Source organism: Mobula birostris, chromosome 5 (assembly GCF_030028105.1).
Source record: "Mobula birostris isolate sMobBir1 chromosome 5, sMobBir1.hap1, whole genome shotgun sequence".
In the NCBI taxonomy this organism is placed as follows: domain Eukaryota; kingdom Metazoa; phylum Chordata; class Chondrichthyes; order Myliobatiformes; family Myliobatidae; genus Mobula; species Mobula birostris.
In genome coordinates, this window is record NC_092374.1 from 182,709,609 (window position 1) to 182,737,428 (window position 27,820).

The 27,820-nt window shown below is 46.1% G+C and overlaps 1 protein-coding gene across 1 annotated transcript in view; it reads right to left on the reverse strand.

Moving 5' to 3' along the window:
• Nucleotides 1–27,820, reverse strand: part of LOC140198436 (zinc-binding protein A33-like) — a 35,020-nt gene that overhangs the window by 1,836 nt on the left and 5,364 nt on the right. The window contains exons 2-6 of the mRNA XM_072259526.1: nt 26,219–26,314; nt 17,545–17,775; nt 16,524–16,546; nt 14,479–14,594; nt 6,612–7,152 (exon numbers count right to left, since the gene is read on the reverse strand). Of these exons, the coding sequence (XP_072115627.1) occupies nt 6,612–7,152; nt 14,479–14,594; nt 16,524–16,546; nt 17,545–17,775; nt 26,219–26,314 (1,007 nt within the window). The remainder of the gene's footprint in view (nt 1–6,611; nt 7,153–14,478; nt 14,595–16,523; nt 16,547–17,544; nt 17,776–26,218; nt 26,315–27,820) is intronic.

Sequence of the window (27,820 nt, forward strand, 5' to 3'; positions counted from 1 at the left end):
AGGAAAGCTGCTGTGGATTTGCGAAGTTTTCCCTTTCTCCCTGTGACCGTGTGAGATCACCACCCCCCTCACCCCGGGCGCACCGATTTCCTCCCCCCCCCCAACGACGTGCGGCCGCTGGAAATTACCCCAAGTGTAGGAGGGTGTAAACGGGCTTGGGTGACGGAATGGGATTGGCATATACACGATGGGCCGAAAAGCCTTCTGCGTTGTGAACGCGCAATCTAATAGGTTGTAGCTCAACAGAGAGGGGTCAATTATCTCGCGGATATGTTATCTCGTGCCATTGGGTAAATTTTGGGCAGGTTAAAGGCACCAGGTAGGGCAGTCGAGTGGAATAAGGTAGAGCAGGAGTGGGTTGACACAGAACATTAGAGTACGCCTTTGGGGAGCGATCACGAGGTAGAAAACAAGCACGGATGCAACGTAAATGCACAGCTTGCAGGGGCAGGAGGGGGAACGCTGCAGGAACAAAGAGCCTCGCGGAAACACAACGCAGTGACTATAAGTGAAAGAGTGGCGCCCGGGGTGGATGGCCACTTAATGCTCTGATTGGAGAAGCTAGAGAAGGAAAAGATCTGGCAGCCGTGTTAAGGAAAATATGACATGTTACAATCGCCCGATTTATATATAGCCTGTACGTATGTCTTCAAAACGCGTTGCCTAAAGGCGGCGGCATCTATCACTGAGGACCCTAACTAAACTGGAGATGCCCTCTTCTCGTTGCAACCATTAGGAGGAGGTAAAGCAGCCTGAAGTCCCACACTGCACGTTTTAGGAGCCATCAGATTTCTGAACGGAGTAACACCCACAAAACCTCTGAAATGAATCTATATTCTTCTCCATAGATGCTGCCTGACCTGTTGAGTTCCTCCACCATTTTGTGCATGTTACTCTGGATTTCCAGCATCCGCAGAATATATTGTGTTTAAAATTTATGAACCCATGATCACCACCTACCTCACTATTCTTCTTTAGCACTGCAATTAGAAACATAAAGTATTTTAAAATGTGTAACACCGTACTGTCGCCATAAAGCAACACAATTCACGATATATGCCAGTGATAGTAAACCTGATTCTGATTTTCAGTGGGTGTTTGGGAGACCGGCAGGATGGATGGGGGAGGGTTTGCGGTTGCTGTGGGGCCCCGGACATCTGTTCAGCGGGAGTTCGGTCCCGGCGTGCAAATTCTCCGGGAAAGAGAAGGTGCAAATCTTCGGGACAGTCTCTGCGATATCTGGGCAATTTACATCTGTAGGTTTAAGTTGGCGACAGGGAGGAGCCAAGGCACGATTGCACGGACATTCCTGACGGGAGGAGGGCAATGGAGCAAACGGGGATGCGGTCAGAGTGGATGCAAATCTAAACAATGCACGGCGAGCAAACCAGTCGACAAACGTACACCACAGACACTGGCCCTTCGGCCACCCATGTCTATGCCGACACTTTGTCCATCTATACTAATCTCGTTCGTCTGCATTGATCCCAATTATTTTACTCACCACCTCGTCCGCAGATGTCAAGTTTCCGCACTCAACACCCTGTCTACCTGTGTTCCTACTTTCAGGAAACTATATACTCGTGCCTCTAGGTCTTTCTGTATAACAGCACTCTCCAGGGCCCTGCCGTTCCCTGTGTAAATCCTGTCCTGGTTTAACTTCCCAAAATAGATCACTCCGCGCTATTCTAGAGATCCCATTCACCGTTCTATTGCCCTCTTTCACAATTGATCTAGAAAGACTTCCTTCCTCGCTGGCCGCTGTGTTTCAGGTACACAAGTGAAGCAAATCTCAGATACGAGGATAGGAAAATAATAGGTCGGGGGAATAGTTTGTAGAAATCAGCACGAATAAAGAAATCTGCGAGGAGGGTTAAAATGTAGATCGTCACTCGATTGCACAAGTCTCAGTGACCAATTATGGATGCACCTGCTATAGAGAGACAGTGCAGCGAAGATTCACAAGGCTGAAGCAAGAAAGGCATTGCAGGAACTCAGTGGGTCGAGCAGTATCGGTATTTGGGGGAGGGGGAGGGGTTGGTGGTGGAAGGAAATGATACAGTATTTATTTAAGGTCTCAACCCAAAACATTGACCATGCTTTCCCTCCACAGAAGCTGCCTGCTCTACTCAGTTCCTCCAGCAGATGTCGATGCTCCAGATTCTGGAGTCTCCGCTCTCTTGCGTCTCCGGCCTGATTTCTGGCACTGCGATTAGAGGGGAGGTTGGGTTGGCTCAACCTGTTTTGGAAGAACGAAAGCAGATCTCGTTGAAAAGTACACGATTCTGATAGCCTCGAGGCTGTGGCTGCAGGGAGTATGCTTCTCCTGGTCTGGGGTGGAGGGCAGGATTGTTATCTCGAAATAGGGGTCACAATCCCAAGAGTTGGCGGAGGAATGGTGACAAAGAAAGAAGGAGATATATTTCCATGCATCGGAGGAGGAGGAGCAGGAATGCGGTGCTGAGAAACAGCCATGTTCTTAACGAGTGGCAGAATTTGCAGGAAGGGCCGGGTGACCAGTTCTGCTCCGATTTTCCAGTATTTCAGATTATAAGGGAAGGGAGTGGGACCAAATTGGGACTGGGAGTGGTTGGGGGGGGCGGGAGGCAGGACTGGAAAGATTTCAATGAGAATTTCAAATCAGTGAAAGGAAGATGTTCTGCCGAAGTGTCAAAGATTCGATGAGTTGAACAAAAAACATGAGATGGAGACACAAGAGGCTGCATATTCTGGCGGGGGAGTCTAGGACCGAGGGACACAGCGTCGGAACACAAGGACATACCTTTAGAACAGCGATGAGGATACATTTCTTCAGCCAGAGGGTGCTGGATCTGTGAAATTCATTGCCACAGATGTCTACGGAGCTATATCTAAAGCAGGGGTTGTTCGTTTCTTGATTAGTAAGGACATCAAAGAGTATGGGGAGAATGCAGGACAACAGGGTTGAGAAGGATAATAAATCAGCCATAATGGAACGTCAGGGCAGACAAAACTGTACGAACTAATGTCTTATGGAATCTGGAGCCACAACACTGGAGGAACTCAGCAGACCAAACACCAGGAAAATGAACAGTCCATGTTTGGGATTGAGATCCATCCTTGGAATAAGCAAGTCACCTTGTGCGGGGGGGGGGGCACCCCAGGTCGTTGGGTGAAGAGGATGTAGAGCAGCTGGGAATAATATTCTAATCCTCCTGAGACAAGAGATGCCAGTAGACTGGAGAATCTGACAAAGCCTTGTTCCAGAAAGGAGTGCAAGGATAATTACAGTGACTACAGTTTAAACTCAGTGGTGAGGAAACCCAGAGAAATAATACAAAATACTAAGAGGACCTTGTTAAGAAAGGAAAACTAAAACAGATTTGTTAAAAGAAAATGATGCATAACTAACCTCCCAGTTCTTTAATGATGTGACAGAGAAGGTAGATGAAGGAAATACAGTAGATGGCATCTACATGGATTTTTAGACTTTGTTCACCAAGACCCTGTACAAAAATGTGGAAATAAAACTGATATCACATGAACGTTGGATATCAAGTTTCCTTGCCCAATGTAACAAAGTTATACAGAAAAAGGCCCTTCGGCTCAACTCATCCATGCCAACCAAGGAAGCTAGTCCCATTTGCCTGAGGTTTGTTAATATGATAATTTTGTGACATCAAGTAGTTATTGTTAAGTTCTTCAAAGGGTGAAAATCAGCTCCTCAGGTGAAATTTTCATTTACATTGAGCTGCATGAATAGACTAAAGCCTCAGAATACTGAGCTGAAACCAGTTTGTCAGTTGTGTAATTCTGGAGCTGTACCCTGAGCATTGAAGAACTAGAATAGGATAAAGGCAATGTTCCCATGAGAACCGGCTGTATAAATTTGGCTTAAATTGCTCTGAATACAGATTTGATGGTGATCGAAAGGCAATGATTGCAAGTTTGGCAGGAGAGCAGTAAGCGATAGCTTGTGGGGGAGAAGCAGAAGCAGGTGGTATCAAGGTTGCTGTGAAGTGATTGGAAAACAGTGTTTCACCCAAAGGGTGGACAGCTGTGAGAGTTCCTCTCAGAATTAAACTCAGGAGACTGGAGGTTAACTGGAGCTTTTGACATTAAGAGTAAGTTTTTAGGAGCATGGAAATAAGGCTAGCAGATAAAAGAATGCCTCATGCCCCCAATGCAGTGCTGAGGGAGTTCTGCATTGTCCAGTGTCCTACTTAGAGGAAACATGAAACGGAGACCCCCACCCTGAACAAATATTCCATGGTGCTGTCGTGTAGAAGGGCAGGAACACGTTCCTGACATCGTGCTAGTATTTATTCTTCAATCACTCCCACACTGTAAGTGTCGCACCTGCATGCTGACACCTCTGGGGCATCCACAGCTTGGGGGAAAGTGCTACATAAATGCAAGTCTTTCTTTCAGCGGCCAAATACTTAAAAGCAAGAGCCTTAATCAGAGGCCATCCCCGGCAATGGTAACCGGGGAAACAAACTGGAATGTTACATATGAAACTGTTATAAGCTGGAATGAGGTAAAGCAACACTGGGGCTGTTCATTGTTCGAGTATAAAATTTCTAATCCCAGGAGGTACCACAAATTTATCGTGGGGATGTTATAGGGATGCAACCCAATTCTGCCAGCCTCCAGTCTCTTACCTGAGTGACTAAATTTGGGTGAAAGAGGGGTCCCTAAGGGAAGCAGTTCATATGATTTTATGTGGCTGGATCAACTTCCAAAGAAAAGGTCCTGAAAGCGGCTGTAACCAAGAAGATGTATCTTACACTGGGAAGAGACGGTGAGTGATGGAGGCAGAGGGTGTGGGTGACACTTAGGGGGAGGTGGCTTGGTACTGTCATATCCAGATGTGCGGACTGGGATAGTAATGCACCATCTTTCTCATAGAGCATGACAGCACAGAAACAGGCCCTTCGGCCCATCCAGACCATGCCTTACATAAAAATATTGATTGGGAGGAATTGTTCATTACAGACCCAACCGGAAATTGTTCACATTGTGGACACAAGTAGAAAGGACCTTAAACTTGCAAACAAACGTCCTTAATCAGGACCTCTTCAGTACAGAATGTATAAACATGTTTTCATTATTGCTCCCATGTCGCTCAAGAAATTTTATGAAACACCTCCATCAAACACGTTATACTCTTACCACATACATTCTGGCTTCCTTGCATATAGAGAGGCTACATATAGACGACATGTATTCTCCAGACACTGCTGACAAGACCATTGTTAGGGAGGTGAAGGGAACAGATCTACAACTCCAGCCAATGCCACCTGCCCCCCACCATACGCCAGTGGGGGTCAGCTAATCCCAACAACCCAGCGTGAATAACAGTGGCTGCCAACTCATTTCCAAAGCTGGGCAAAGGTCCGGTCCCATGACATTCAGGTGCGGGGAAAGAGTCCATAGAACCCAATTTTGTGGCCCACTTGGGTTGGGAACTCCACTGATCTCTAGAGTCGGTTGGGAAGTGGGGTGTTAGCACCCATTACTTACTTAGTGGGTGGGTGGGGTTTGGCTTCCTCTCCCCCCAAGGTTGTATTGATTTCACCAGCGGATCAATCAAAGCTTATATTAGATGATAAGGAAGCAGGAGAAGGCCCCAAAAGACTACCGCTGTAAATTGTCCAAGCTCCAACTCACCCAGATACTCCCCACTGCAAATTAACAAGAGGGAGGGGGTAGAGGAAACATGCGGGCTTGTGACTGAAGAGTGGTGGGAAGGCTGGAGGTTGGAACTGGGGCAAGGAGGATGGACAATGGGGAGGGGGCAAATAAGTGTGGACGTATGTAGGGGATTAGGAGCAGGGTCAATAGCAGCGATGAAGGGCATGTGATGAGACAGAGGATGGGAACGGGCTGGTGAGAGGGTGGAGTTGGGGTAGGATTGAGGAGAAGGATGGAGAGGAGGGGTGAAAATGTACAGGAGGTGGGGAAGGAGCAGAGAAAAGTGGTGGGGTTGGAGTTTAGGGGACAGTAAGGTTAAGGTTGGGGAGAGGAGTTCAGTGTAAAAAGGGGGTGATAGTGTTGGGGTTCGGGGAGAAGTGGAGAGTTGGTGTAGGAGATGGAGTAAAGGCTTATAGGAGGGTGGGTGTTATTCTGGGGTGCAGGGAAAAGGGAGTGGTATTGGGTGGGGTTGGCAATGGACTCGAGGTATTAAGGGTTGGAGGGAGGGGTGAAGGTGAGGTGGGCTGTGCATTTGTGAACTTCAAAGGCTCGCGGGATGAAGAGAGTGGAAGATGCAACAGAAACAGGGAGGTCCAAATGCACCACCAATAGGGAAACAAATAGGCCTGCGAGTTAATATTGAGGAGCTACCAGGTGAAGGCCATTGTCCTAAATTGGAGAGAGTGGTCAGCCACTAACACATCTCCACCGAAGCAGTTAATCTGTACAGGGTCACAGTTCCTTTTAGAGAAATAAATCACCAGCCCCACGTCCACCGAAAGTCTGACACGTTATCAAAACCACACCTCTGTTGGAAAAAAAAGAGGAAGTTCTCTGCACAATACTGTATCAAAATAAGCACGTCGGGGTAATATCTGTTTCTGAAAAATAAACAGGCTCCTCTGAAAGGTCCTGGTCCACTCGGGAGGTCCTACAAGCGAAGGGCACACAGCTTCAGCGGCTCGGCGTTCTTGCCACCGTCGCTCTCGCCTGGGCTGAAGTACGGGAAGAGTCTCTCGCTGAAGCTGTCGCAGAAGGTGTAGATGACAGACATGTCGTCGGCGTTGTAGAAGGAGACCTGGCCCTTCTCGTAGTCCAGGAAGACCCCGATGGTCTTAGGCTTGGTCCGGAGGGAGAGGAAGGACGAGGGGGTGGACAGAGCCTCGTACTCGTTGCCGTTTCGCAGCCAGATGGTCCAGAAGCCGTCCTCAGGTGAGAGGATGATGCTCCCTTTGCGGCTGACCGACTCCTTGGCCAGTCCCACGTCCCACATGGTCTTGTTGCCCACCTCCACCTGCCAGTAGTGGCGGCCTGAGTCGAAGCCCTGGGCCGAGAGCACACTAACGCAGTCGTCGAAGCGCTCGGGGTTGTCGGGCAGTTCCTGCCAGGTGTCGCTCAGCCGCACGCTTTTCAGGTCCTCGGAGATGAGCAGCTCGGGGTGGGCTGTGCTGGGCTCCAGCGTCAGGGCAGCGGGCACTGTTGGGGTGAGGGGGAGGCAACAGACACTAGAAGGTAGCAGCGGCAGGCCACTCGGCATATCGGGAGGGGCCCCACCATTCAACATCATATAACACAGCACAGGACAGGCCAATGTTATGCCCAACCAGACTGCTCCTCAAATTCTCACTCCTTCCTCCCTGTCCTACACAAATTCCACCCCTCATTCCCCCCTTCCTTCAAACCAGCCGTCACTTCTCTTCCTTCCCCTCAAGCCTCACTCCCTCACTCCTGCAGCACAAATTCTGTTCCCTCCCACCTCCTTTTCGAATTCTCTACTCCACTCACCTCTCTTTCAAAATCCTCCCCTCACACTCCTCTCGCAAATTCCTGCCCCTCCTCTCACCGTCAATTTCTGCACCTCATGCTCTTCCCATCAAACTGCACCTCATATCCCTCTCCCCACTACTCTCCTCCTCACTCCTCTCCCTCCTCAAACTCTGCACCTCACCCCTTTCCTCACTCATCTTCTGTTCCTCACCCTCCTCCCTTGGACTGAGCTCCCGACTCCTGACTTGCTTTTCTCTACCACATTCTTACACCGGCTTCCACTCTTCTCTCCTTTTGCCTCTCATCTGGCCAACGTTTACCCAATTACCAAAATGAGCAAGGTTATCTCACTGTTAACCCTAGTACAGTTTATGTGATTTTTCTGTGTACTAAATGGCAGCCACGTTTCCTACAACAGTAACTAAACTTTCAAGATTTAAAAAATTATATTTCAAAAATAAACTTTATCCATAATAAAAAGATCTATACAGAAACAGTGCTTAACTTTTTTACATTCACAGTCATTATATTCAGCAGTGTTATCGTGTTTTAAACTATAGCACCATAACCTCTCATGAGTTTCCCTGCCGTTCAACATTTCAGGGGCTTCCCCATTATGTGTGATAGTGGAAGTAGTCCAGGCTGCAGTCCTATCCCACAGAGGTAACATTGGCTGTACTGAGCTTCAGTATGTACTCCTGCAGCCTGGACTGTGCCGAGCAGTAACATTCCCTTATGGACATCTAGCTGTACTGGGTGACAAATACATTCTGGACAGACCAAAGGGTGTCTTTCACCAAGTTGATAGCCTTCCAGAAGCACTTTACATTTGTTTTGGTGTGTGTGCTCAGAGTAGCCTGTAGAGTAGAGAGTCCTCTTTCACACAGCTGTCAGGTATGAACTCAGGCATGGACTCTTGCATCGGTCTCCATGCCCTCTTAGCGAATCCACAGTCTGGAAAGAAGTGGAAGACTAAATTTCCAAAACTGCTGCAATGCATTTCAGGACCCTGAGATAGTGGCAGGTGGTTGATAACATCAGCCCCTCCGTGGTGCCGTAGAGGTTATGTCACTGAAACATCAAGTCACAATGACAGGTCCTTGATCTACAATATTAACCCCTTGTTATCTCCCCAATGCTGATCTCCTGAGAGCATACTTTGGTTCTAGTGAAACCCACTGAGAAGGATATTCTCCTGCCTTCTCCCTGTAACCTTTGATCCCTTGGCTGATTAAGAACCTATCCTTCTGAAAATCCGAGTCACACCTGAATGCAGGACAGTTCACAGAAGACCATGAGTCATCGATAGAGTCACAGCTTTACAGGTCTGTTTGAGGTCATCCTCCTTGGAGACAGGTTAGAGAATGTTCATGTGGCAATGAACCTCAGTGGCTTTGTATCACTTGGGAAGTTCATGTGCGGTAATTAGAACAGTAAGTGGTGCAAGACCATGAGGCCATAAGACAGAGGAGCAGAATTATGCCATTCAGCCAATTGGGTTTGCTTCACCAATCCATCATGATTAATTAATTTTCCTTCTCAATTCCATTCTCCTGCCTTCTCTCCATAACTTTGATGTTCTAACTAATCAGAACCAAGTAAATAACATCCATAGGTTCTCCCTTGTCTATGAACCTCCGCTTTAAATATACTCAATGACTTGGCCTCCACAGCTGTCTGAGGCAATGCATTCCACAGATTCATCACCGTCTGGCTATAGTAATTTCTCATCTTTATTCTAAATGGATGGATGTCCCTCTATTCTGAGGCTGTACCCTCTGGTCCCAGACTCTCCCCTGATAGGAAACATCCTCTCCACATCCACCCTATCAATATTCGATAGACTTCAATGGGATACCACCAAACTCCCCAGATCTTCTAATCTCCATACTTTAACACTTCTATTCCTGTGATCATTCTCATGAATCTCCTCTACACCCTTGCCAAAGCCACCACCTCTTTTCTTAGAAAGGGGGCCTGTAATTGCTTGCAAAACTCCATGTGTGGTCTGTCCAATGCCTTATCAAGATTCAGCATTACATCTTTGCTTTTATATTCCAGTCCTCTCAAAATGAATGCCAACATTCCATTTGCCTTCCTTACTGACTCAAGCTGTAAGTTAATCTTTAGGGAATTCTGCACAGGGATTTTCAAGTTCCATTGCACCTCAGAATTTTTGATTTTTTTCCCTGTTTAGAAAACAGTCTATGCCTTTATTTCTCCTACCAACGTGCATGACCATACACTTCCCTACACTGTACTTTATCTCCCATTTCTTTGCCCATTCTCCCAAACTGTTCTTCTTCAGATTCCCTGCTTCCTCGACACCACCTGCCCCTCCACCTATGTTCGTATCATCTGCAAACATGGCCACAATGCCATAAACTTCAACATCCATATCATTGACATATATTGTGAAATGAAATGGTCCCAACACCAACCCTTGTGAAACACCGCTAGCTGCACTCACTTCTTCCCCCTGAGACTCTTGAGTTTCTGGTTTCTTACACAGTGAAGACTGATGCAAAATACTTATTAAGTCTGTCCACTATTACCTTCTCCCCCCATTACTACCTCTCCAGCATCAGTTTCCAGCAGTGCAATACCTAATCTCGCCTCTATTTTACTCCTTATGTATCTGAAAAAGAAATTTGTATCCTCTTTTACCATAATGGCTAGGTTACCTTCATACTTCATCTTTTCTCTCCTTATGGATTTTTTGTTGCCTTCTGTCGGTTTTTGAAAGCTTCCCAATCCTCCAACTTCACACTATTTTTTTTTGGTTATATTATATGCCTTCTCTTTTGCTTTTAGTCTGTTTTTGACTTCTTTTGTCAGCCATGGGTTTAGCACACTTCTTCGTCTTTGGGATGCATCTATCCTGCACTTTCTCCTGTCATCCCTGCTAATGTCCCCTTCCATTCAACTTTGGCTAGCTCCTCTGTATTTCCATTTACCCCACTGTAATAATGATATTTCTGACTTTAGCTTCTTCCTCTCAAACAGCACGGTGAATTCTATCATATTATGATCACTGCCTCTTAAGGGTTTCTTTACCTTAAGCTCTCTAATCAAATCTGGTTCTTTACACAATCGCTCTACGGAGGACGCAATATCCACCACACTGCACACAGTTCTCTCTCACCTAGACAACAAAGACACTTATGCCAGAATCCTGTACATTGATTTCAGTTCAGCGTTCAATACCATCATCCCACAGAGACTAGTGGAGAAGCTGTCGCTGCTTGGCCTTAGCACTGCCACGTGTCGCTGGATTCTGGATTTCTTGACAGAGAGATCACAGTCAGTCTGTGTTGGTAGGAACATCTCTGACTCCATCACACTGAGCACTGGATCCCCACAAGGCTGTGTGCATAGCCCATTGCTTTTTACACTGCTCACACATGACTGTGCAGCCAGATTCAAGGAGACCCTGATCATTAAATTTGCAGATGATACCACAGTGGTGGGGCTTATCAGCAAAAATGATGAAACTATATACAGGGAGGAGGTCAGACACCTAGCGAGCTGGTGCAGGGATAACAACTTGATGCTTAATGTCACCAAAACCAAGGAGATGATCGTCGATTTCAGACGGTCTCTGCCTGAGCACACACCCCTCAGCATCAGCGGCTCCACAGTGGAGAGAGTGGAAAACATCAAGTTTCTTGGGGTGCAGATCTCGGACAATCTCACCTGGACCAGGAACACCACTGGAATTGTGAAAGGGGCCCAGCAGAGATTGCACTTTCTGAGGAAGCTTAAACAAGCATCACTCCCCACTAACATCTTAACTACATTCTACAGAGGCGTGGTTGAGAGTGTGCTGACCTTTTGCATCACAACCTGGTACTCCAGCTGCTGTCGACAAAAAAGCCTTGCAGAGGGTGGTTAGGGGAGCAGAGAAGGTTATTGGGGTCTCCCTACCTTCTGTCCAAGACCTCTTTCAGAGTCGATGCCTCCAGAAGACACTGTACATCATTAAAGACCCCTCACACCCTCTCCATGAACTGTTTGTTCTTCTGCCATCAGGCAAACGTTACAGGAGCATCAAAACTAAAACCACAAGGCTACTAAACAGCTTCCTCCCATAGGCAGTCAGACTGCTGAATAGCTGCTCCACCTGACTCTGCTTTGGACACTTTTAACTTGCAATGGACACTTATAACTGATTTTAACTGACATGTGGCTGTTGTGTTTTACTATTTATTGTTATGTTTATTATTTAGTGTTGCGTTTGTTATGTTATGATTGCACTGCCCCTGAGAACCGCTGTCTCATTCTGCCCTGCAGAGCTGATCTATGGTTAGAATGACAATAAGGTTTTTGAATCTTGAATCTTGAATTCAACACCCAATCCAGAACTGCCTTTCCCCTAATGGGCCCAATCACATGCTGCTCATTAGCATTCTACAAATTCCCTCTCTCGGGATCCAGCATCAACTTGACTTTCCCAATCTACCTGCATATTGAATTCCATCATTACTATTGTAACACTTCCCTTTTTACTTGACTTTTCTATCTCTTGTTGAGCCAAACCCTGACCACTCCACCTATATAATGGCCGCTCCGCTAAAACCTTGCTTCTTATTGGCCTTTGCCAAGTGCCTACAGTAATCAATTTTTATTAATGAAGCTTGCCAAAAAGTCTTGAAAGGCTATGAGCTCTTTTCAAACCTCACCACAGCTCAACGAAACAAGCAAGTGCTCGCGATGATTGAAGTCCACCGAATATATCCCGAAAGGTGGGCTCAGTATGACAGTCTTCATTACAAGGGGACTTGAGTTGAGGAGTACTGATGCCTTATTGCATTGACATAGGCCTTATTGTGCAGTTTTGGTTTCCCTAGTGTGGAAAGCTTAGCTGGCTGGTGGTGTAGTGGGATCCACCCCGGACTTCGAGGCGAGTGGTCCCAGCTTTGAATCTGGCCGGTTCCCTGCATTCTTTCCATCATCGAGCTAGTAACTCGGCCTTGTAAGAAACAGACAAAAATGCTGAAGAAATGGAAAGGTTGCTGCCCGATGCGCCACAAGGCGTGGAAAAGATCAACTCTAGTGTAAGAAAGTTACACTTGCCATTGAGGGAGTGCAATGAAGTTTCACTCCACTGGTGGCAAGGTTTTCCCATATAAGGAGATATAGAGTAGACCGGACACAAGCTATTATGCAGATGCTGGAGATCTTGAGCAATACATACAAAATGCTGTAGGAGCTCATTAAGTCAGGCAGCATCAATGAAGGAGAGTAGCAGTGTGTCTTTCAGGCTGAGACCCTTCATCAGGACTCTAGAGTAAACTGAGATGTCAAGGGCTGCTGAAAGGACATCAACACGTGAAAAATGCCCTTTGTTCTGCCCGAAACTTGTTGGTCTTCCAGCATAGCAAGATGTCGATAAGGGAATGCCGCCTACTGGCATATTCCAGGGTGCAGGAGTACATATTGAGGGCCACTTTGAAGCTTAGTGTCACCAATCCTCCGGCTCTGTGGGGATGAACCACAATCTAATCTCCTTCCGCTACCACACGTGGAGGAGCTGAGTTGGGTGGAGAAGTCCCTGATACGTTAACATGGTGTTTCACCCTAAGGTAATGGTTTTAAAAAATGTTAACACTACTGAACCATTGGCTATAAGACACTGTACTGAATTTGCACTGTTTTTCTTTGTATATTTATATTTTTATGTTTATAGTTTTGTATATATAAAAAAAATAAAAACACAACTGGGACAGTATTCTCTAGAGTTGGGAAGAATGAGAGAAAATCTCTCTGAAACTCAGAGGAATCTGGAAGGGAAGGGTCAGCTGTAGAAGCAAGTAGGGAGTTTCCCCTCTTGAAGAATCCAGGGCCGGGAGTCCCAGTCCCAGAATAAGGGGTGGGCTATCTAGAACTGAGGTGGTGAGAAACGCCTCTAGGGGGGTGCAAGCATTTAGTATTCTCGATCCCAAAGGACTGTGAGACTGAGTCACTCAGTCCATTCAAAATAGATGTGGGTTAATATCTGGGTACGGGGTGACTTCAAGGCTCATTTAGCCATGACCGTGATGACTGGTGGTGCAGCTCGTGAGGCTGCATAGCCTATTGTCCCTAATTAGAGTCATAGAGTTACACAGCACAGAAACAGGCTCTTTGGCCCAATTCATTAAGGCCGACCAAGTTGTCTACCTGTGCTGTTCCCATTTGCCCGCATTTGGCCCATACAGAACATAGAACATAGAATAGCACTGCACAGTACAGGCCCTTCAGCCCATGATATTGTGCTGACCTTTTAGTCTACCCCATTATTAATCCAGCTCTCTATTTTTTTTTAAATGTCCAGAATGGATCTGTCTCTACCACCACCCTGGCAATGTGTTCCACACACTCACCACTTTCATTTAAACTGATCTCAGACATCTCCTCTATACTTTCTTCCAATAACCTTAAAATAATACCTTCTTGTATCAGCCACTGCTGCCTGGGGAAAAGGGTGCTGACTATCTACTCTATCTATGCCTCTTGTCATCCTATACTCATCACCGTTCACCACCCCGCTCCCACCTTCGCTCCAAAGAGAAAAGCCCTAGTTCACTCAACCTATTCTCACAAGACATGCCCTCTAGTCCAGGCCACATCCTGGTAAATCTCCTCTGCACCCTTTCCAGAGCTTCCACATCCTTCCTATAATGAGGCAAAAAGAACTGAACACAGTACTCCAAGTGTGGTTTAACCAGAGTTTTATGGAGCTGCCACATTACCTTGAGGCTCCTGAACTCAACTCCCCAACACACCAGATGCCTTCTTAACCAAACTATGTGGCAACTCTGAGGGATTTATGGGTGTGGATCCCAAGATCCCTCTGTTCCTCTAAGAATGCTGACATTAACCCTGTATTTTGCCTTCAAGTTTGACCTTCCAAAGTGAATCACTTCTCACTTCTTTGGACTGAACTCCATTTGCCACTTCTCAGCCCAGCTCTGCATCCTGTCCCTTTAAACCATTCCTGTCCATGTACCTGTCCTGTTCTGTCACAACCAAGGATGGGCAGGGTTCTCTCACCTGGACTGATGACCTTTAACATCCGTTTCCACACGATGAGCTGCAGAGGACCTCCGAACTCCCCAAGGAGCAGATTGAGGGGTACCTCGGGTGGTTTCTTAAACTTCACATAGGACCTTAGGAAGAACACAAAGTTTACACTGAAAGTTGAACAGTCCACCTTCCCTTTGCATCTCCATCTGAGAGGACTTGGACGGGGAGGTATTCATCCCAGGGAGCATTAAATCACTTGGCCAATACGCAGTGCCTGCATGTTGATTGGATGGGGGGAGGGGTTATAAGGGAAGGTCACGTGGTACCGGACAACACCAACCAAGGAATATACTACCACCCCTCCGCCCAATCCCCAACCCCACACTGGCTCACAAGTACTTGGGTGCGGCTTAACGAGAGAATGGGTCGAAGCTGGATTTAGAAGCACAGATCACTGCTTTAATTATTTCTCATGCCTCTCTGGTGCAGAATGGGCCATTTGATCATCCAGTCAATGCCAGCTGTCAGAGAAATCCCACCTGATATATTCCTCCTCTCCTCTGGCTTGCCTGCCAGCCACTTACCCACAGGGTGATTTATAACATCCTGTTAACACAAAGTACCCATTGTTGGATGTGGGAGGAAAGCGAGTACCGGGAAGGGGGAACATGCGCTGTCACATGGAGAACATGCAAACTCCACACAGGCAGCACCAGGGGTCAGGATTGTCCACCACCCCACCAATTTCAGTGTCCTCTACAAATGCATTTATTATGCCACCTAACCATTAAATTTGCATCCAAATCATTAATATATTAACAATTCAGAACCTGGGCCCAACACATAGATGCAATCACAAAGAAGAGGTACCAATGTCTTTACTTTCTTGGATGTTTAAGGGGGCTTGGCTTGTTTGTCTATTTGTTGATTGATTGAGATATGGCATGGAATAGGCCTTTCTGGCCCTTTTGAGCCACGCCGTTCAGCAATTAAATCCTAGCCTAATCACAGGACAATTTACAATGGCCAACTAACCTACCAACTCGTACGTCTTTAGACTGTGGGAGGCAACTGGAGCACCCGGAGGAACCCCACGCGGTCACAGGGAGAACATACAGACTCCTTACAGGCAATGGCGGGAATTGAACCAGGGTCACTGGTACTAAAAAGCATTGGCTAACCACTACGCTACCATGCCAAACACCAAACACTCCAACAAACTTGCACAGATAGATTGTTGTATGTACCCTAGCATGGTCTAGTTCGGCAACTTGAATGTATCGGAACTTAAGGAGCTGTGGAAGGCAGTGGACTCAGCCTGATACATCATGGGAACGTCCCTTCCCTTCACTGGGAATATTTTTAAGAAGGGATCACCTAGCATCAAAGATCCTGACCATCCAAGTCGTCATCTTCTTGCAGCTCATAATGGGCAGGAGGTACAGAATCCTAAAGCCCACATCACCAGGTTCAAGAACAGCTACTTCCTTTCAGCCATTCGGTTCTTGAACCAACCCCGCATGACCCTAATCTCTTCCTCAGTGTAGCAACACTGTGACCACTCCAGGGGATTTTTCTTGTTCTAATCATGTGATTTATTTTATAATTTATGCTTTTCCTGCCAACATTGCTTATCCAATGCTACTTGCCTGCAAAACTGCTTCAAGTAAGTTTTTCATTGCACCTGTGCATGCATGTAATAAACTCAACTTTGACTTGACTTTGACTTGAAGTAGCAATACCGAGGTTAACCAAAGCCAACTGTTCATCAATAATGAAATTAATCGAATCATAGTCAAAGGAAATAGTGAGGTTCACTGAAGTTAACCAGAATCCACGGTGAGCTATAGCCCATTTGACCTCAGTGACATTCCTAACCATGATTTCCCATAAGGAGTTTACAGTACCTAACGCATCAATCTGTCCTTGGTTCTAGACAGAGCTGCGTTTCGTTCTGACCTGTGCCAGAATGGTCAACAGTTATCTGGATCACTGACATGCCGAATTCATTCACTAACATGAATCATTTTGATGTGACTACACAAACCAGGACTTTGAAAAACCACACTTACCTTTCGATCAGGGATTTAACGTCCTTTGGGGTGTGAAGCAATTAAAAAAAAAAGGAAAGAAAGACTGTTATCATCTCGTACACAGACATTCTGGAGAACCTGACAGGGCTGGAGGCTGTGAATTCCCATGTAGCCCTCTACTGAGTGAGGACCAACAGGAAACACCAGCTCAGTGGGTGAGTGGGCACGCTGCTGATGCCCAGGAAGGGGCTGGAAGCAAGCCCTGCCTACTCACTTAGAAGCGAAGTTGGTCAAAGTCCCGCCAGGAGGTCAGGCTTGCCTGTGGCATGCGAGTTATTTTGAGGCACAGAACACAGTGGGTACAGGGTACTGGGGCGCTGAGCGTGGCTGGAGATGTCCGCGGGGCTGGATAGGCAGTGGGCGGGGTTTCGGGGACAGATTTGTTGGAAGCTTTACTTCCAATTGTGTTACGGACCAGCACACCAGATTTCATGTTCATCGTTAACTGATATTAGGGACTTGATCCCAAAGTAAATCCCACTGCGATGTCAGGAATGGATGCCGCTGGACCTGATCCTAAGGTGCCATTAAGGATGATGTCACTGCTCTGTCTGGGAGTAGATCTCAAAGTGATGTCAGGAATCAATCCCTCTGGACCTGCCATTAACGGTGATCCCTCTGGGAGCAGACCCCTCTGGACCTGATCCCAAAATGTCATCAAAGATGATCCCATTTCTCTCTAGGCGTAGGTGCCACTAGGGACTGATGTCACTGCCTTCCCTGGGAAGTAAATCCCGTTACAGTGTCTTCCTGCTCCCTCTGGACCTGCCTGCCATTAAGAGAGATCCCACTGCTCCCCTGAAGTGCAACTCCACAGCACAGCTGGGCGAGAAGCATCAGATCCCTCGGCTCAGCCAGTGAGATGCGTACGGAGGGGGAGCCTGGTACTGGGGACTCTCCTATTCACCGGCCCAGTCTAGCACCACACCACTCCCCCACCCCATCACCACCACCACTCCCTCCCACAGCCCAGGGAGGTGCCGCTGAGCCGGACCCTCACCGCAAGGAAGGCGGTCTCCTGCACATTCAATCGCTCCTGGATCTCGAGGATGGTGCGCTCGATGGAGGCCCTCTTCTCCGTGATCCTTTGCAGATTCTCCCTCAGCTGCCGGGAGATTCGCTCCACATCCTCCTTCAGCTTCCCCTTCATCTGCTCCTCCTCCTGGTTGAGGAACTGGTGCAGGGTGGTGAACTCAGCGGCGATGTTCTGGCCCAGGCTCTCCGCCATCCTCTGTGTTCAAGTCAAAGAGCCAGTTAGTTGAGGCAGGGGCCTGCGCTCCAGACCTCGACCCGAGGTCAAATCTCAGAGGCATGAAGGCTCAGGTTGGGTTTGCAGGACTCCAGAATGAGCAGGAGCCAGCTGGATTCCCCGTCAGCCATCCCTCACAAGGCCCAAGTCCTGCCGTCTGGCTCCCAGTTTAATATGGTCAATGGGAAGCGTACAGTCTTCCATTTGCAGCATCGCTTCCCGCCTGCCCCTCATTCTGTGCATCAACGGGCAGATTCCCTTGGTCTGGGCCAACTAAAATATCTGACTTCTACAAACCCAAGGAATCAACCTAATTGCTTAACCATTCTCGGCCAGGCTTAGTGCGCCTGATCTCACAGGAGTGGATCCAGGAGAAGTCATGATACAGCTGTGTTGAACTTGGGCTGTTAGGCTGCACTAGAGAGCTCTGGTCACCCCATTACAGGAAGGAGGTTTAGGCTTTGAAGAGGGTGCAGAAGAGGTTTGCCAGGCTGCTGCCTGGATTGGAGGAAAGGTTGGACAAATTTGGGATGTTTTCTCTGCAGCAGTTCAGGCTGAGGGGAGATCTGACAGTAGTCTTTAAGACAGGCAGTCAGTACCTTTTGCTAATACCAGTGGGCATGTATTTAAGGTGAGAGGGGGAAAGTTCAAAGGATATGTGTAGGGCAAGTCTTTCTTAAATAGAGAGTGGTACGTGGCTGGAATGGGCTGCCAGGGGTGGTGTTGGAAATAACTATGATAGTGGTGTTTACAAGGCTTTTAGATAGACATATGAATATGTAAGGAGTGGAGGAATATGGAAGAGATTAAACAATGTGGCATCACGTTTGGTGCGGATGTTGTGGGCCAAATGTGCTGTACTGTATATTCCAGCTGTTGATCCACGAGCCGTGGTCAAACAACCAGAGGGAATAGAATCACAACGAGATCTAGTTTGTTATCAATGACCTAGATGACATGAAACTTACTGTTCTGTGGCATCAGTACCATGCTAAGACATAAAATTGGTATAAATCACAAAATGAAATAAATAAATAATAGTGCACATGAAAGGTAGTGTTCAAGGGCCCAGAGCTCTGATGGTGGAGGGGAACAGCATTGAGTGTGGGTCTTCAGGGTCCTATACCTCGTCCCCAGTAGTGGTAATGGGGTTAGCTGAGGAAAACAGTAGAGGTGGATCGAAAGGGAAGGTCATGACATGCATGAGAGAGAAAATACATATGCATGTGGCTTACTGGCCTCAAGCATTAACCCTCTCTTTCCTAAGATGTTGCCCGACCTGCTGAGAGTTTCCAGCATCCTTTAAACTTCAGATATGTTGGTGGGGAGTTTGAGGGAGAGGCTTGTGCAGAATGGAAACCCTGCTATTAACAGGGCTGCTGTGATATGTTGGTGGGGGGGAGTTTGAGGGAGAGGCTTGTGCAGAATGGAAACGCTGCTATTAACAGGGCTGCTGTGATATGTTGGTGGGGGGGAGTTTGAGGGAGAGGCTTGTGCAGAATGGAAACGCTGCTATTAACAGGGCTGCTGTGATATGTTGGTGGGGGGAGTTTGAGGGAGAGGCTTGTGCAGAATGGAAACGCTGCTATTAACAGGGCTGCTGTGAAAATCTCTTCTTGAGGTAGCTTGCAGGATGTGATTGACCAGCGGGTATTACAGGCAGCGGTACTTCAGTTGGGAAATTCAGGTGAAGAGGAACATTCCCTTGAATACACTCAGAAACTGAACTCCCATGGCCTGCTTAGGTGGTGAATTCTGGAGAATCCCTATTCTCTGGGTGGCCACACTTAGAACATAGAACAGTATTACACAGTGCAGACTCTTTGGCTCATGATGTTGTGCTGACCTATATAAACCTATTCCATGATCAAGCTAAACATTCTGTCCTACGCAGCCCATTATCAAATTTTCCTTCATTCATGCGCCTATCTAAAAGTCTCTTAAATGCCCCTAATTTATCAGGCTCAACCACCAACCCCTACAGTGCAATCCAGGCACTTAACACCCTTTTTGTGTAAAAAAAAACCTTACCCCTGGTATCTCTCCTACATGTCCCCCATTCACCTTAAAATGTTGTCCTCTGTTGGCCTTTGCCTCCACTGGAAAAAGGTGCTGGCTGTCCACTCTATCTATGCCTTCCATAATCTTACACACCTCTATCAAGTCACCTCTTATCCTTTTTACTCCAAAGAGAAAAGCCCTATCTCACTCAAACTTTCCTCATAAGATATGCCCTCTAACCCTGATAGATTTCCTCTGCCCGCTCTCTAAGGCTTCCACATCCTTCATACAATGAGTCGACCAGAACTGAACACTTCTGATGGCTGACACTTTGAGATTGTGGCCCCCGGTTCATACATACCAGTGGTGGTGGTGGGGGGTTGAGGTGATTCAACTCTGCAAAGACCCTGCCAACCTCAGTAAAAACTCTGTATGTTTCAGTCTCCCAGGCTTCTGAACCGGAGTGAGTACAGATGTCTGTAACATGCTGAAAATGAACAGAGGGCTCACTATTTCGATTTTCCTCACACAGATGTACTTTATGTAGAGTACTGTGCACAGTTTTGGTCACCACACTATGGGAAGAATATGGTAGCAATAGAGAGAGTGCAGAAGAGATTCACCAGGATGTTATCTGGAATAGAGGGCTGGAGTTATGAGCAAAGGCTGATCTCACTGGATTGCATGAGGTTGAAGGGTGAGCTCATAGAAGCTCATAAAATTCTGAAGGGCGTAGTTAGGATAGATAGTCTTTTTCCCAGGCCAGGGAAGTCTACAACTCTGTCTATCCTAAGGGTACTGAACATAAGGCGAGAGGAGTGAGACTTAAAGGAAATCGGAGGGGTTAAAATTTCACTCAGAGGGTGGCGCATACATGGATTGAACTGCCAAAAGAAGTCGTGGAGGCAGATTACAACATTTAACTGACAAGGTTTAAAAGTAATTTGGACAGGAATCTGGTTAGAAAAGGTATAGATCGATATAGGCCTAATGCAGGCAGGTGGGATTAGTGTAGATAGGTATCTGGGTCAGGATGGAGAAGATGGGCTGAAGGTGCTGTTTCTGTGCTGTACAATCTTATGATTCTATTGCAGAGCTTGTTCACCTATTCCAGATAAAGAATCAAATCAGGATTCCCAAAAGATCAGTTCCTCCACCTGCTTAGAAAGTTTTCTCTGTAAACAGAGGACAAAGAGATGAGACGTATACTCTGTCTTCTGAAAGCTTACCCCTTAGGGCAAAAGTGGTGGACAAGGTGGCTTCCCTCACACAAAGCAGAATCCAGTGGGGAGGAAGGGCATGGGGTAGCCAGACAGCAGACAAACAGCCACATTGTAAGGATGGTATCCGGTGATATTACCCAAGTCCTTCAGTACCTCTGGGGTTTACTGAATCAGCTGTACAGAGTGATGCAGCTCAGCAAGGTGACAAACTATCTACTGTATCTCAGTATATTATATTTGTGTGGCCGAATGGATCCAGGAAGCCTGGCGTTTCACCAGATAGAAGAGGACATCGGTAAAAGTTTAACATCATCTTTACGTTTTGAAGTAAGCCACCCATATATAATAAAAGAACGACACAAGACCAGGTAGCGTGGGGTGCCTTTCATTTCACTGGAGAAAGGGAGGGGAGTGGAGAGAGGGGGAGGTTATGGGAAAGGGTTGGAGAAGAAGGTAGAGATGGGGTCTGAGGTAGGATGAGGAGGGGAGGGAAGAAATTGATTATGAACAGGGGAGAGTATAAGAAAGAGACAGACAAAGGTAGGAGAGAAAGAGAGTTACAGGGTGAGGTTGGTCAAACTTGGACTACTTTCTCTGGAGCTTTGGAGGCTGAGGGGACAGCTGATAGAGGTTTATTAAATTATGAGAGACATAGAGAGATGTGGATAGTTCTTTTTCTCCCATGTTGGAAATGCAAAATACTAAAGGGCACAGGTCCCAAGTGAGTGGAAAATGTTTAAAAAGGCAGGGTTTTTTTGTTACACAGAGAGTGCTGGGTTCCTGCAAAGGCAGCCAGGGTTAGTGGTTAGGCAGATAAGATGTTTCAGAGAGCCACATGAACAGGTGGGGTGTGAGGGGGTACAGACCACATGCAGGATTATAGGATTAGTATAGATTAGCATCGTCAGCACAGACAGAGTGGTCTGAAAGGCTTGTTCCTGCACTGTTGAGCTCAGTGTGCTGTGTTAAAAGATAGGGAGATGAGAAAACACGGGACTGGGCACTTGATTGTTGATGTGACCTGGATGGTTGACAATGTCTTCTTCTGTGCTGTACATCTCCGTGAAAGAGAGAACAGGACAAGAGAGAAAGAGAATCTGAGAGAAGGGTAAAAAAAGGAGGGCAAGGGATTAAACAGAAAGGGAAAGGAAGTGATGAGAGTGAAGGAGAAATGGAGAACAGGGTTGAGAGGGAAGGACAGGAGAGATGGATGGGAAAAGCTGTTGAGATTGAGAGATGGAGGGTTCAGAATACACATTGGGACATCAATAAGCTTTTTGTCTGAGTAAAATAGAAGGCGGAATACACCAGACTGTGTCATCCTTGTCTGTTGACCTAATGTAGTGATATGATTTCAGTGACTTGGCCATACATTGGAATGCTCTGCAGCTGTGAATGGCCACCATATCAGAGTGCACAGTGAGACCAGCCCAAAAAAAAGCAGGCAGCAAATAACCCAAAACATCTGCCACCCCCCCCCCACCCCACTTTAAACTGGACACTTTCAGCAATGAATCAACTTAGTATCAGAGGACAGTGACGCAAATGAAAATTAAAATTAACATCCAATGTCCCTATTTCATCCCCAGGTGACATAGTCTGGCTATGTACATCTGTACACTCTGACCGGGCTGCCGTCAGTGAATTATCAAGTGCTAAATTGTTGCTTAAAACACAGAACATGATTAAGCTGAGCTACGAAGGATGGGAAGAATAGAGAACTATGTATTCCTAGTTCTTCCCTGTTTAAATTATTATCCACCAGAGTTACCTGTGGAAGACCTGACTCTTGCTTCAATTTTGACTGATACCAAGAAGTATGCTAAGGTGGAGATTTGAAGCCCACTGGTATGGAATCTGACTAACTGGTACTGTGAAGTACACCGATGTAAGAACCCATTTGGAGAGTATCTGTTACCAAATTAGCTCAAACAGATCCAGGGACACTTTGAGCTGTCCTTGGATAATATACTTCACAATGACCAAACAGGGAGATTCTGAACCAGCCTACCTCAGTCCACTCTGGAGATTTGGATCTCATTGGCAAGAGCAGCATCCTTAAATGCCATTGTGAAAGTGGTGGTACATCACTTTCATTAACAGAACAACTTACATCATAATGGAGTGGCTTGCTGGATGATTTCAATATTCAATCACACCAAGGGATCAGGAGATCGGTACAGATAGCACATTGCATTGATGGGCCCTTGCAATTCAGCTGTTTTGTGGTCACCATTTGATGAGATTCTTGTTACCTTCCCGATTACTGACTGATCTTCAGCTGTTGAGTGGGATTTGAACTCAGGTCTCTGCATTACTAGCCCAATAACTTAGCTACTGTGTAAGCACAGTGTCCATTAATGCAGCACCATATTAGACAAACTTAAATAACCTGCTCACGAACTAAATGTCCCCAAAACAAACCCAAGTAAACTCACACAATACAACCCAACTGGATTTGAACCAGTTCAGAAATAAACACTAAAGATTTTGCAGATGCTGGAAATCCCGAGGAACACACACAAAATGCCTGAGTAACTCTGCAGGTCAGGCAACATCTGTGGAAATTAATAAATAGTTGATGTTTCAGGCCAAGACCATTCATTAGGACTCATGATGAAGGGTCTCGGCCCAAAATGTCGACCTTTAATTCATTTCCATGGATGCTGCCTGACCTGCTGAGCATTTTGTGTGTGCAGTTCAGGAATGAATCCATCCTACATGATTAGGTCACTTTGCACAGGAAACCTGTTCAAACACAGTTAATCACTGCTGTTAACTGTTCAAACCTCCCAAATACCACAGGAAACCAATTCAAACACAGCATCTTTCCTATGGTGACCTGTTCTGATGGCTATGGTAAGAGACTCATCACCCCATGTTAATCTGTAAGTAAACCAGTTCAATCCATCCTAACTCCATATGCTTCCCACATCAAGACTATAGCCAATTCCATTAAAATGAGAGCTTGGTATCAGGAAGAAAAACTTCACCAAATGGGAGGGGTTCCGTCAGTCTGACTCTGATGTGTGCCTGAGGAAAGGCTCATGCAAGTCTGTATGGGTTATGATGAAGCAAAGGGTATCGTGGGGTATGTATGGACCAGCTCTACTCTCTACGCGGTGCACTTACACAGGAGATGTCCATGCTGAGGGTGCAGGCTGAAAGGTGAAAGGTTCACTTGTATTCAAGGTCAGTAACTCCAAAGGCAAACACGTTCAACAGGAAGACTTTACACACACATACTGTTTACACACAAACACGCGCACATACACACATACATACATGCATAAGCTGTACTGTATGCACACATGTAAACACACATATACATACACTCTCACACAGGTGTACACATACACTTGCACATAAACATTCATAGAGAGATGAACACACATATATACTGTATACATACATAAAAACACACATTCACTCACACACACACACACACACACACACACACACACACACACACACACATATATCTGCAGCCACCTAATTTTGCATGTGTACACACATATCATCCACACACTTTTACATAAATGTTTGAACAGACACGAAGTTCTTATACTGCACAAGCACATTTATGTCAGATGCTGCACGGGTGCACACAAACCCACACTCCCAAATTTTGCTCACATCAAAGTTCATATCTCACACACTGATTAACAAAACTCCATGTGCACATTGACATACACCGGGCAGGCTGGTTGCACACTTGTAGTCCCATTCCTGCACACGTGTGTCCACACATGCGCATACTTCCCACACGGAGACGTGTGGACATGTGCAAGTACACAGACACTTAAGTGCCCAGATGTAAAGGGGCTGGCCAGCTGTGAAATAAACAGTTGTGTCATTCACCATTATTTACATTGAGAAAAATAGAAGACATGCAATTTCCACTGGGTTTTATCCCACATTCCAACCTCAGTTGTGATGGGAGAGCCAGCCGGGCTCCTATCATCTCACAGGAAAATGACCAGAAATCCAGTGCAAATTTTGGTAATGAATTTACTCCAGTGAAAGTATCCAGCAGCCTTCTATGGACACACACTCAGAGAGGCCAACACAGACCACTGAAGGCAGCACCAAAGAGATGGTGGGAGATAGAGATGCACTGGTTGAGCCATGGCCCTCTATTAAAGACAAGGGTTGCCATCTGTGGTTTGATGCATCCCTGAGGGTTCCACTGCGTGATCACCAACCTCAATGCAGTAACCCGAAAACCAATTAGAAAAGGGAAACAGTCCTTGAAGGCCCAAATGCATCCAATATGACTGTGGGGAAAAACACTTCCCGCTGTCCATATTTAGCTTCCCCCCACAAAAAAAAGTAAAACGTTCCAGACTTCTATGAGACTTCCTCTTAGAAAGTACAATATTAATTTCTCTGTGCCAGAGATTCAACTTTGCTGGCCACTGTAAATATGGTTTGGGCAGGAGATGTTCATGGAAAATTAACGGTGTATAAAGGAAGTGGGAAATGGCTCCAAGTTAGTGAAGTGTGCTGGGATGCAAAGGCGAGTGACCTATAGAAATAAACCAAGACGCCGAGCTGGAAGTAAAATCGCAGTGAGTATTGGGTCAGGGTGCCCCAGAGGAATGTAGAGAACAACCCCTTTGCATGCATGAGCAAACTCATCTGGAGGGCACATTAAAATCCAACACCTCAACTTGGGACCACCTGCACAGACCCTTCGGACCATGAATAAGGGTTGACATGGAGAAGATATCTCCATCTGGTAGACTCCAAAACTAGAACATGAAGAAATAAGACAATCAGTTATAAATCCAAGAGAAATAATGGAGAAGGTTTTCACCCTAGGGAATGGAGAGGAGTTGGAGATGGCCACAACATGGTGAATTTAGGGAGCATCAAGATAAGCAATGAGGGCAAACAATTAGAGGAAGATTGAGTGAGAGAAAGTACCTAACCTGAGTGTTAGTAAAGGGCTTGTATCATAAGAATGGACTAGATGGGCGAATGACCCATTTAATGCAACCCTACAACTCTCCAAAGGAATCCAAAGACAAAATCTGATGTCTGTCAACATGAAGAAGAATGTTGTTAATATGGGTGGTTAATGCAGTTGCCAACCACTGGTGATATATATGCTTGCCTTGTTTCAGAATCGCCAGTTACAAATGGTGAGTTGCCGTCCCATGTATCAATACTCGAGTACGTTCTTCGCAAAAACTTGCCTTGAGTTTAAGCATATTTGCCTCCTCTTCATTCTGACTCCTGAAAACCTCTTCCATCTGTTGCTGCAGGAAGCTGAGTGATTTTTCCAGTTTATCCTGAAAAGAAATTTACAACTGATTGCAAAGCAGGTCTCAAAAAGTCTGAGTGTATATGCATCAGTGTGCAGGAAGTACGTAAAACTCAATAGGCTGTTGAAACACAAGAACGCATTCCCACTTAAAACATCCCAGCATTATCTACAATCTGCGCTACTCATCTCAAAGCAACATGAAGAGGCCTTTTCACACTTCGGGTCTGTGCTAGGTCCTGGGGTAGCATTCTCTTGACAGTAAAACTCCAATAACCTGGCTCCCTTGAGACACTGAGTGCTCGAGCATCCTGTGGTCGTAGATGTTCAATCATGGCTGATTTATTTTCCCTTTCAACCCCATTCTTCTGCCTTCTCCCCATAACCTTTGATGCCCTCACTAATCGAGAACCTATCAACCTCCACTTTGAACAAAGTGGCAATGACTTTCACAGATCTACCCTCCTTTAGCTAACAAATTTCATCTTCATTCTTCTATTCTGAGACTCTTCCAATTTCCAATTTCCAACCAATTTTCCCCGCGATCAATAAAGTATGACTCTGACTATGACTATGACTTCCCTCTGGTCCAAGATTCTCCCACAATCAAAAACATCCTCTTCATGGCCACCCTATCCAGTCCCTTCAATATACCATAGGTTTCATTCTTTGAAACTCCAATGTGTACAAGCCCAGAGCCATCAAATGCTCCTCATACATTAACCCTTTTAATCCCAAGATCATTCTTGTAAACCTCTGGATGCTTTCTCATGCCAGCACATCCTTCCTTTGATATGAGATCCAAAACTGCACACGATATTCCAAAACTGGTCCAACCTAATTGTTTTTACATTCTAGTCATTGCATTTGCCTTCCTTACTACTGAATGAACCTGCAAGTTTAACTTTAGGGTATCCTGCACTAAGACTCCAAAGTCATTTTGCACCTCTAATTTCCAAATCCACTCCCTGGTAAGAAAATATTCTATGCATTTTTCTCCTTCTACCACCAAGTGCATGACAATAAACTTCCTCACTAACGTCTTCTACAGCTGTAACGTGGTGTCCCAACTTTCGAACTCCTACACTAGTGTGGAGTGTCGGGCTGATGTAAAGGGCTTCATATAGAAAATATCTCGCTGTCAGAGAGCTCCCTACTGCCTGTGCAGCCAGTCTTCCTTCTCCTGCTCTTGTCATCCCTCAACCTTGCACCTTAATTCCTGTGGACTTTGGCTTGTTCTCCAGTACCGGGGAGCCTCCCTGGACATCCTCAGACTGACATAAAGAAAGGGCACTTGTCCCCAAGCCTCCCCCACCATTCAATAGATCCTGGCTGATCTACACTGGCCTCAACCTCCTCCTACACCATTATCCTCAAATCATCAATTTGTCAGATATGTATCTTACATACACCACATTAAATATATCCAATAATTTAGCCTCTACCACTTTAATGGGCAGTGAATTACTAGGATTCACCATCATTTTAAAAGAAGAAATGTCTATGGTTGAAAAAAGATCTTCAATCTCAATTT